Here is a 12,315-nt window from a genome sequence, read left to right on the forward strand (position 1 = left end):
AAAGATAGCGAACAATTGCCTGTATATGCGAACCTGAACTGATTTCGGATACTCTGTCAAACCATTGTTAGAATAATCATATGGCAAAAAATTTACTTCAACTTCTTTCAGCGATTCCAATACCTGATATTGGTCAGCATCCAACGGAAGAAATGCAGTTATACCAGAAAAATCATATGTTCTCGTGTCAATATGCAAGTTTTCCAAGACAGGAAAACACTTCTGGTAATCAATCCCTTCGAAACACCCTGAGCCGAGACTACTTTCGAATTTAACTTTCTTAAACATATCTGCAAATATATGCAATATTTTAATTTTTGGAAGAACTGGAAATTTCCAATCCACTTTCGAAACTCCTGCGTCGTATGTCGTGTAAAGTTCTTCCAGCGCGGGCGAATGTTTCTTTAAAATGTTGTAAAAAATTGACGACAGATCTACCAGATCAATGTTATCCCGTATGAACAACGACTTTAAGGTAAGTCTCTTCAAATTATGAGGAATGTCCAGTAAACACCGTAATCCATCGACCAGGAACTCATAAGATTCCACAATGGTTAAAGAATTCAGTGATCTAAGAGAAATCAGGAAAATAAGGTTAAATAATTTTTAATTTATTAATTTAAAAATACACAGCATCTCATAATTAACAGGTCGACGGTAATTTTAATAGGAAATTGACAGGGTTTAGAAATGCACACAGTTTCATGCGTTCAAAATAAACTGGTAAAAAACTAAATAAATAGTTTACTAAGTACCAGTTTTCATAATTTCCTAAATCGTAATTCCCATAGCCAATCAGAATTATGTAGAATCTCACAGAAAATTTCAACGGGACGGGCTTTTCGAAATTATAATCTAGATATTTTCAGCAATTTAATTATTTAAAAAAATCAGTCTGACCTGTTACATACTTATGAAATGGCCTGTACGTACACAAATATTTATAAAGAATCGTACCTGGGAAATTTTTCTATCATTTGTAACTTTCACAAGTTGCACAAAGTTTTGCATTCTGCCTCAAAAGATTCCAAATTTGGGAACGACTCCGCAATTGCCTGACCAAGATCAGTGATGGGCACGTGGTAAAAGACACTATCCCAGATACGACGTGTCACGAGTTTTTTAAATTTTGGGAAGATGGTACCTTGTAAAGGAGGGAAGCCATAACCCCACTTCAACTCTAACTCTTCCAGATTGTGGGACTACGCCAGGATAATTTTCTTACAGAATTCCAGCGAACTATCATATTGTCCATAACGAACAGAGTAATCGAGATGAATTGATTTAAGATTCCCGATGTGAGGCAGCATTTCTAGATCCAGAGTAAATAGTCCGCCGGACTATTTACTCTGGATCTAGAAAGAACCCGGACTAAGTCCGGGTTCTTTCTTGAGATAAACGTTGACAGGAGAGAAGTTTGATTTTTCTACGAGATCTAAAATATCTGGTTCGGGACATAATTCAAAGCTTGTCCTCGTTCTAGACTTAAGGACAGGGGTAGCTCCATAATTCCAAGATTGGCAGACTAGCCGACACTCCTTGATGTCCGTGATGTGAAGAAATTTACAGAGAGGACTAATAACCTGGGGGTTAAGAAGATAGCATTAAATTAATCCAAAGCGAAACGATTTAATAGTTGACCAGGATTTAATACAATAAGTTAAACGTATATTTAATAGTTTACATCTGTAATAAGAACAGGTCCGGAGTTGGAGATGCTGGTTTTATTCTGAGGTGAGGCGGGGGGCCCCATAAAGCGGGGCCCCTCACAGAACCAAAGCATGCATATGCTCAGGTGGGGCCCGGCGAAGCCAACAGTATGCTTTTAGGGTGACCACGCAAAAGGTCTCACAATTCTCACGGCTAAACTACGCGTCGTTAAGCAAAATGACAAAAAAAATCTGATTACAGAATTCAATTCTCCAGTGTCATAAAAATTCAAAAAAAATAATTTTTGAGTTTTACCGTTAAAAATCGCGGTTTGAAGGGGGTAAAATTAAACTTGAACAAATAACATAGGAGTTTTAAAATTTCTCCAGGTTAAGGTGAATCTGTTTTAAATTGCAATTTTTTTGATTAGAGGTCAAATGAATGACTGAGAGACAATTTAAAACTTTTTATTTCTATCGAATGAAAAATAAATACGAGTTCTTTACAATATTTACTATGCAAGGAGGTGGGGGTATAGTGGTTAGAGCGCCGGGTTGTGACGATAGTGTTCACGGGTTCGATTCTTTACGAGTTCAAAATGTTTTTGCACTTTTTGCTCCATTTATTTTATAATACAGGACATCTTTCTGGAAGGAAATTACACCCAAAATTCGATGTCGTCGATATTTTTGACCTTTGACCTTCATATGACCCTGTAGGCCATGTCAAAGGTCATAAATCACTTTATACTGATTAGAATTCTTTAGTGACCTTTAACACTAGTATACATGTATTTACATATACAAACTATAAAATAAATTATTTTTATAAAAAACACTCTGAGGTGAGGCAGTATTATTAGCGATAAAAAAGTAAAACAAGAATTTCTTAATTTTTTAATTTGACAGACATCATGCGTACACGGGATAATTAAATACATATAAAATCGTAGTATTTCAATTCTTGAAAGGTTGCCTCACCGTGGCCCCACAATCGCTTTCAATATTTAAATACATGTATAGGTTTTGTGGAGTTGTAGCGAATTTAGGCCAATTTTTGTATATTATGATCTGATGTATAACATCAATACCAGCATAAAGTAAAATTCCCGTTCTACTTTTCAAATTGTAATACCATCGCAATTAAACTCAGAAGTTGCAAGTTATCAGTGGTATCATAATGTGGTAATCACATACATGTTCTGAGGATAATGACCAGTGACTTACCCGGACTTATTGCTTTTTAGTACGAAAATTGCAGTTTGATGTTGTTCAGTTGAAACCGATTTAAAATTATTTCAGTGACATTCTCAGGATAGATATAAATTTAAGCTCTTCATGTAATATCGAATATGTAATTTCTCTAATAATTTTGAAAACGATTGTGGGGCCACGGTGAGGCAACCTTTCAAGAATTGAAATACTACGATTTTATATGTATTTAATTATCCCGTGTACGCATGATGTCTGTCAAATTAAAAAATTAAGAAATTCTTGTTTTACTTTTTTATCGCTAATAATACTGCCTCACCTCAGAGTGTTTTTTATAAAAATAATTTATCGGTATGATTAATTGTGGAGTCTTCTTCCTTCGGAAATTTATTATATAATATTATTACCTACATACATAAATATATCTACACGAGTCAATGGAATTGGAATCAACAACTTACTTGTTCCTTCTCGCTGTACATGATCACTTTCTTTACGGCGATAACTAAGGCTTTGTAAATCAAAAAAGTAAAAACTTTCGGTTTACTGGGAAATTTATATGTTCACAAACTTTTCTCGCCTCTATTGAAGGACAAGCGAAATAAACAGATGCAAATGGTGAAATGTCGGATCCCAAAAGGGCCCTTTGCTTTGTCTCCTTTACCAAAAGAGAAAGTTCCTCGCGTTCCTCACAATCCCATGATTTCTTATGATTTCCAATGGAAATCATGACTATGGAAATTTTCCATAGTCATTTATCATCGAATTTTAAAAATATTACGCCGTTATTTATTGGTTGTAGTACTAAATTTAACACTTATGTTCATTACCGTTAACAACAGTACTGCATGGTTTACACTAAATGCATACATAACTTTATATCGCATAGTATGGGGACGTACAATTTACGGATGAAAATTAAAAAGATTATACTAATTACAGAAGCGGCGGAGGTGGGGGAGGGGTCATGGGGGGACTTTAACATCGTGAGATAGGAGAAGGTTGGGTTAATAAAACATGGGCAGATTAGGGGGACATCTGAAAACTGGTGCAGTGTCCCCGTGTCCCCCTGGACTCGCATCACGAATTTTTTTCCTAAAACATTTACTAAATTCTGACTCCTATATAACAACATATTACAAGAACTCTATTCCAGCCACTTTACGTTTCAATGGATACACAAGGATTTTAAAGATGTGCAGAATAATAATTATTATTCTTAATTATCCAATAATCTCCAAGTCGTCCATTAACATTAAGACATGATCAAGGTTTTCGCCATGATTAATCAGTAACAATTACGAAATATTTATCTATAAACAGGAGAAACAAACATGTAAAAAAAATCTACACACAGCAAAATATCACAATAAACGTATATATTTCTAAATTTAACTTACCGTTCGTCTCGCATTGGGAAAAATGTTCAACACTCTCGCCTCAAGGGTTGTCATATCTATCGTGGAACAGCCCGAACCGAAAAGCCTGATCCGCCTTATGTCAATTTCTTTCACCCAATCCACAACCATGGAACATCCGTTATTTTCCATCGGAAGAAATGCATCCAACGGTGACAAATTAATTGCTTCAATGCAAACATGTAAACTTTCCAAGACAGGAAAACACACTTTATAATCAATCCTTCCAAAAACGTCTGAACAGGGATTTTCAAATGCAATTTTTTCGAGCACACCATTATTTACGACCCTCAACCTTTTCATAACCGGAAACACTGGGAATTTCCATTCTAATTGTTTACCCCCTATCCACCAACGCAGATCTATAGAAAGTTTTTCCAAAGTGGGTGAAAACGTTTTTAGGACGCTGTATAGAATTGTTGGTAGTTCGTCAACACGATGGCCAATATCATCAAATTTAACCCTATCTAAGACCAGTGTCTTCAAAGAACAACGAATGTTAAGAAGGTAATACATCTGTTTGTAGCTTGAATATCCTTTCATTTCTAAGGACTTGAGAGATCTGTAAATTAATTAGAAATCAATTCGTATAAATCCGATAGTTTGGAGATTCCACTATTTATTTGTAGATACCCACTTACAGTGGTAGCTTTGGTAGGACTCCCAACTTTGAAATTTTATACAAAATTCCAGAATCAATTTTCAGACTTTCTAAAGCTGGGAACGATTCTATAACAACTTGACCAATTCTTTCGAGATCTTCGTATCTCGGAAGCGATCGTTTGAATATCTCAAGTTCCCTTAATTTTGGGAAGACTGTGCGATGCACGGGAGCAAAATCTAACTGGTTTCCGCTCCATTGAAAACTTAACCTTTCCAAAGTACTGGCCGAATTGGCAATAAGTTTCTTGCAGACGGTCGTCTGCCACTGTAGTTTCTTTGTTGGATACGAGATAAAAATGGATTTCAAATTTGTCACATTCGGAAACATTTTTGGATTCCGGGGTGACTTTGAGCATTTTATAGGGCATTCAATCTCCAGATGGATATTGACTGGACAGAAGTGTACCAGTCTTTCTAAAATATCGTTGTTGTCATCCCCCACAGGGTAACATGGAATCAGGGTCATTGAATTCGCTTTAAGTACAGGGGTAGCAAAGTAATGCCATGATTTGCAGACTAGCCGACATTTTTTTATGTCTTGGACTCCAAGGAACTTAAAGATGTGAGGCATTACCTGGAAAATGTGAATTAACATTCAGAAATGAGAAATTACGAGGTCAATATAGTTCAAAAATATATAATTTTTAACGTGAAATGCGAATGCAAGAATTATTCTAAAACATGTACGGAAATATATTTGAGTATTTCAAACAATCAGAACACATTAAATTCACATACATCTGGAATAAGAATCGGCCCAACTTGGATGTTGGTAGTTGTATCGTTTTGATAATCAGAATGATATTTAGAATCTCCAGCCTGCAAAAAATCTCTATGTAAGTAAACATTTTAATTAATTATTAAATAGTTATTCGGTACGAAACAATACTTATGTATACTTCAAATCCCGTCAACATGATGGCGAGTGGTGATAGCAGTAACCGTTTCCAGAATTAGTTCACTATGCAAGTCATAATATTTAGTAAATTTTATATCAAAGATTTCACAGAACAAGAACTTACAAAAATAATTGAAATCCCAGATGTTTTATGTGAGATGAGATGTGTGTTCTGCATAGGTACATTCTAATCGTCTCTCCCATCCTGGTGGGCATATTTACTAACATGCAGAGAGATATCAACGAATGTATGAATAGTAGTAAAAAACATCCATTAAACTCAGTGACAATGCATGCATTAGAGTTGTCATACATATACAATCATAAATACATACATACATAAACCGCTTCAAATTTAGAAGAGTCCATTACTTATGTACTTAACTAAAAATCTGCACAAATAGATGTGTATGTATGACGTCCGAAGTATGTTTAATTTTAATGCATTAAATCCTTCAGCATAATTTCACATGTGTCCGTAACAATGACAACAATACAATATATTTTTTTCGTATTAGTGAAAAACGCATACTTGTAAAAGTTAAAAAGTCTCTTATAATAATACATCAACAATAGAACTGCATATATTTGTCTATTATGTATATGCGTTCACCCCAAGCATACATACATATGTACAATACTTAACATTGTATTTCAATAGCTAGGCGTAATACATAATAGCTACTTTATCTTTTAAAGATAAACGCTGGTCCCCCACTTCAATTCGGCTCCTGATCGACATATAAATACGTACATTTATGTATGTATGTGCAGGATTCATGTCAGGATGTCGCATTATGAAGGGTGAAGGTTGTCTCACTATTTTGTGTTATACAATGACTCTTGAGGTTACTTGGATACGTAAAGTATTAGAAGTATTGTAATAAAGAGGCTGCGCTATTCATGCAAAAATGGTATCATATCCGACATGTAATTTGGAATACATCTGATAACAGCGGATGCGAAACTTTTCGCCACACTTACAAGTCCCCCTACTGCTGAAGGGCTTGTTGAATTTCCTGTAAAACCTTTTCTATAGAACAAAGTCCAGTTTGAATAGCCAGACGCCACTGCGTGGTTTGCCCAAAACCCGAAATCACTGGTGACGATTAATTCATTCTTTTCAGCATTTATATCACGCTAAACGGTAAGGGTTGGAGTATTAGTTTCTAGCGGTCCTTTGAATCTAAGAGATTTTCACTAGATTTTGCCGGCAGTGGAATGCTAATACTGAAACATGTTGGCATGGACTGGTGTCGAGCAGTGTGGAAAAAAATTCAATCAGTCGGTAAAATCGCCACCTAACATTAAAAAATCGTTACTTCTGTTATAAGTACGTCTCATCAAGATTTTGGGTATAAATTAAGTACACACACCATACATAAAGTCCCCTTGTATAAAAAATTATATAGTTTATACTTATTTAAATACAGTAATAGCATAACCATACCGACCATGAACCTTGAATGATTTCAGAACTGGAAGAAAAAACAGTTTGATAAGTTTGCTTCTTTGGTATGAAAAATAACACCGGGGTCTGTACAATCAGGGCGGTTCTAAAGGACAAGCTCTTGTATAAAGTCCTGCGCATCCGGTTGTTAGGAGGATTGTTATGAATATGACATGATTGTTTATGTTGTTTGAAATATTTTGAGGGAGTTGATCAAGGTATCGAATGGGTGTCACTAATTGCATATTAGCCCACACAATTGAGGTCAACGTAGACAACTTATGGTACATATGTAAGTTACCTTTATTGCTCAACATTTAACCCAGTTTAACTTTTGATAATAGTCGACTGCAGATACGGTGAAAAAACAAATCAGGCAATCAGGGTTCATAACAAAGCAACAAGGATTTGTTGTATTGCTCTTATCAATTGTGACTTAGATTTTATAAATATATACGGTACATGGTTTTACTAAGGTTTTAACCGACCGAGCCAACTGGGGGAGATTGGGTGAATTGTTGGAACGGCAGTGACACTGACGCCGCTGGTAATGTCTCTAGTAAATAGTATCGCTATTATGCTTTCCGAAGTATATTTAATTTAGCAAGCCTTGAGTTATTTTATGAGTTATTTTGCTTCAGTCCTAGTAAACCTGACTTAAACTTACTCACTTATGTGTACGCCCAAGTGTCAACACATGTTTGCGTATAAGTTATCTATCAGAGTTTAAAACACATACGACTTTGTTTAAATTATACAGTTTATGATTTGTGATAGTTCTGAAATCAAACAGAAACATGGGCAACCCTGAATTGAAGAGTTAAGCAATAATTTTATATTAAATACAGCTAAAACTAAATAATTCAAAATGTTGACCTTAACTATATAAGAATTGTATTGCAGGACATGCACTTATCGAAACATGGTTTGTCGTCTGACACTTGTGTCATTACGGTATTAGGTCAACCACACGTAATGGGATGACCCATGTATGCTTTAAAAACACTAAAGTGATAAACAGGAAACTAGCATTGATGATCAATACTAGCTTCCTGTTCGTTATTTGTCTCTCCATAGTGAGTTAATCAAAGGTATGCTCAAGATATGTTTGTCAACAAGAGTGGGGATGTTTGAAATTAAGTATTACACGCAAATATTTGCATTTCAAATATTTTAGTCAAATTCCATAGTTACATACGTATATGCACGTAGAATACATAAACATTTACGGATTACATATTTAGTTAGAATTATTTACCTATACTAAGCCCGACATATCCCAACTGTTTTCCAATTTCACGCTCAGTTGGCTGACTCAAATCTATTTGATGTAATTACTTGAAGCCTGCAGCCTGAAATCATGCATTGTTCGGAATAGAGAACGATAGGTGTTACGTCTATTAAAATATACATTTGTGACATAATTAACTTGGAAACTGTCCGACTAAAGGACATACTATTCCAATTTGAATCCATGTACCTCAACCGTTGTGTTTGGTCACTACACACTGGCTAACTAATCAAATTAGTTAGCCATACATATAATTCGTAAAACAATGTTTCCCCAAGCATTCAAAGGGATTGAACGATCCATCAAAATTGCCGACTTCTATAACTGTCTTTTTCAAGCGTTTGATCATGATAGTGAAATTTTCATACCTATCGAAAAACGGAAGCAAATCAAACCATATCTTTGGATTGGTTTGCACGCCGTCCACCTGGTATGTCAGGTGATATCAACACTGACGAAGTCTACGGATTTAATCCACATGGTTGCAGGACTGACGTTGACAGGCGCCAATTTGTTTGGATTCTTTATGCTTTGTGATATCAGTCGAGATCCAACTCCAAGTCAACTGCTAAACTATATTGCCGCCAGGAAAGGTAGTTAATATAGACGAAGAAATATATTTGGTTTGGAAAATTTAAAATTGCATGCATTTATACATCACTTGCAGAAAAAGATGGCCTGATTTCTAAATGCTTAGCAATTCTTGTGTATTTCTTTTATGCTGGAGGCTTATTGGTTCCAATTTTCGTGGGGGTATTGTCTATTATTTGGCCATGCTTTCCATCCTTATTTTCTTCCCTTTTGTGTCATCTCGACGGAAACAATTCGCAACTATGGCGATGGACGCAGGCCGGATTGGCAATCTTTGAATTCATCCTGTATCGAACATTATGCCTTTCAGGTATCCATTATGCAATCTCAACAGCGGGCACGAGTATGGCGGCATTGTGGCTGGACTGCAAAAAACTTCTAATTAATTCTACTATTTTTATCCGAAATAATGACTATCGCTATCGTGATGACGAGTTTACACGATACAGTAATTTAAAAGTGTTTGAGAAAATTGTCAACTCATGCGTCAAAGATCGTATATTTTTAACGTTAGCTTTAGTCGGTCCTTTGCTTCAAGTGTTGGTGGGGTTTTCTATAATTAAAATTGGACATTTCCCCAACCCAGTGATAATTATAGGATTGCTTATAATTTACGTGGCAATCCTAACAATGACAATGTCCTATTTCTCTGTAGCTGCGCACCTGAATAGAATTAGTATTGGGTGGATGAATCGACAGAAAGAGATATGCGTGAGGAAGGAAGATCGGAAGAGGCTGAGGGCCACGACATCCATAAGAGTAGAGTTTGGTAACAATTTCGTGGAAGCCTTGACTCCGTTGGTGGTCCAGGAATTTTGTATTCATAACACGGTTTCGTTATTACTCTTGACCAACTAGTCCCGTTTAATAATCGCATTAAAGTTTGCCTTAAATGTAGTCAAGGTATAAATGTATTCTGTAAATTTAAAATAAATTAAGAATTATTGTGCTTGATGTAAGATTTACATAGTTAAAAAAATTAGTTGATTACATAAAAATAATAAATATAAAGTGCAATTTGCAGCATAGATCGCTAATTCATCGTTTATCCTCGGATTAATTTGAAGTCTGATATGTTACATATAATGTGTATCGCATAATAACTCCCCTTGTAAAACGGAAAACTGACAGTAGCTGCACCCAATTTTGTTATTGGCCTTTACATTGATCTTCCAGGTCAGGCCAAGTCAGATCAAAAAGCTAAAATGCTGAAATAAATACTGATATTTAGCATAAGTTTCAAACACATTCTCTGCTAATAATTTTGAATAGCCCATACTATACCCTGTGCAGCATTCACACCGCTCCGCGTAACAGTTACGCATCATGATCTTGTACATTTGCATATGACGACACTGTGGGATTCTATTACAACTCCTGTGAGTAAACATACATATCAAATTCAGAATAAAAGAAATTCGCAATTTTGCAATCAAAGTATTGAATTTTACACCATAAAGTTGGAACCAACGATTTGGAACGGAACATTTTCCACTGGTTTACATATTATTGATTATGGGCTTGCCATAAATTCTAATTGTAAAAACTTAAAAACAAAGTATTTACTTATTTATTTATATACGAAGGCCCGGTTTAAAGTTTTCTGACATTGCATAGGAAAAGCTAAAAGTATTGATTTTGCCTTCGTGTCAAGTCAACTTAGGAAGCTCTATTTAATAATTCATATTACAGCTTTTTCCCAAACACTTGTCTCAATGTATTGCAGTAAACTCTTTCTTTGAAGTCAAACTTTAAGCCTGGACTTTAAGACTTAAGCTTTACACTTTTATTTAAACGTTTGACGATGGAAATTTCAAATTTGGGAAAGTACATTGAATTATTCTTAGGGTGTGTGGTAAGCATACTAAATTACGAAAATATTGACCTTCCACCTACTTCGGTTCCAATTATTCTTACACGCTTCATCTGCATAAGATATTGCAGGATTACCATTGATTTTGACTCTAAAGAACAAACCTGGTGCAGGTGGGTACGTTTAGACCCCATAGATAAAATTAATATTCCACCATGCGTCAACCAAACGGATCCAAAATACAATAATAAAGCATTAAAAGTGATATTTAGTCAACAAAAAAATTGGCAGTGTCTAACAAGGTTTTATATATATAAGGAGGACACAAGGACCCCAAAACCTTCAGAAATGGAAGAGTTTTTTACGCAAAAAAATGAAAAAAATGAAAAATATTTTTCAAAATATCTAGTTGAAGAAACATTTCCAAGACCTCAATACCACGTTTTTATACCCAAACACTCGCCTTTTGTAGATGGCACGTCAGAATTGAATGATGTATTAAAGGAAAACCAATTGGCACAGATCATTATTCTAGAACCAGCTACGTTGTATTCCGTAACATTTGTTAGAAAAAAGCTTGTATTTTCTATCGAAGGTACAATAATTAACAACATGCTCCTTTGTTGCAAATATTGTGATAAATACAACAGAACATTCCATAAACACGATTCCACTCTTTTCTTACGACATTTGGAAAAGGCTTTTGAATCTTTTGACAAAAATTGGACGGCGGTTGGTTTACATGTAATCATAACAAAAACTGATCATTTTAATGAGGAAGTTTTCATTCCTGCCCAAAAAACAACACGGTTGTCAGAAATTCACAAGCTAAAATATAAAAGTGACCATTTTCTTCTAACTCTGCTACAACGTACCTTTCTTGATAACTCTTCAATTAATCTGGTCACAAAATATGAGGAAGGGGATTTATTCTTTGATTATCCAAATTGTAATTATGGTAAATGTCACAGATGGGATATGATTTTTCCTGTTATAAATGCAATATCCGAATTGGACGTCATTTTGTTCAAAGGAATAAAAGCGTTTACATTCCTCAGTTGCTCAAATAGACAAAAGAAATTGTCGTCTTTGGAGGTCCTCATGCACGCTTTCGACCTAACTACGTGGATTGGTTTGGCAATAACTTGGGTTCTTTCTAGTATATTTTTGGCCTGTGTAGTTTCACCAAAAAGGCAAAAAGTTTCTAAAGTAACGGCGTTTTGTTTCCCGTTCGAAATGTTGTTAGAACATGGAAATTCAACTGCACAAAATATTCAAAAAGATTTTCACCTTTACATGATACTTCTCCCGCTAATTCTTTCTTGCGTTG

The 12,315-nt window shown here is 35.2% G+C and overlaps 1 protein-coding gene across 3 annotated transcripts; it reads right to left on the bottom strand.

Annotated features, from left to right (window-relative positions):
* Positions 1 to 2,096: 2,096 nt before the first annotated feature.
* LOC118433306 lies at positions 2,097 to 6,072 on the bottom strand. Of its 3 annotated transcripts, none has more exons than XM_035845105.1 (7): positions 5,965 to 6,072; positions 5,842 to 5,903; positions 5,681 to 5,761; positions 4,921 to 5,516; positions 4,262 to 4,841; positions 3,323 to 4,174; positions 2,097 to 2,297 (listed from the first exon to the last, which is right to left on the bottom strand). In XM_035845105.1, exons 2-6 carry the CDS (start codon positions 5,857 to 5,859, stop codon positions 4,160 to 4,162), a joined length of 1,290 nt encoding a protein of 429 aa, XP_035700998.1. In that variant the 5' UTR covers positions 5,860 to 5,903; positions 5,965 to 6,072; the 3' UTR covers positions 2,097 to 2,297; positions 3,323 to 4,159. The 3 variants fall into 3 exon arrangements, with proteins under 3 accessions (XP_035700998.1, XP_035700999.1, XP_035701000.1); XM_035845106.1 differs by lacking the exon at positions 2,097 to 2,297 and having other exon boundaries at positions 3,628 to 3,956; positions 4,027 to 4,174; XM_035845107.1 differs by lacking the exon at positions 2,097 to 2,297 and having other exon boundaries at positions 3,628 to 4,174; positions 5,832 to 5,903.
* Between the last annotated feature and the right edge of the window lie 6,243 nt (positions 6,073 to 12,315).

This window comes from Folsomia candida, unplaced genomic scaffold (assembly GCF_002217175.1).
Source record: "Folsomia candida strain VU population unplaced genomic scaffold, ASM221717v1 Fcan01_Sc047, whole genome shotgun sequence".
Classification (NCBI taxonomy): Eukaryota; Metazoa; Arthropoda; class Collembola; order Entomobryomorpha; family Isotomidae; genus Folsomia; species Folsomia candida.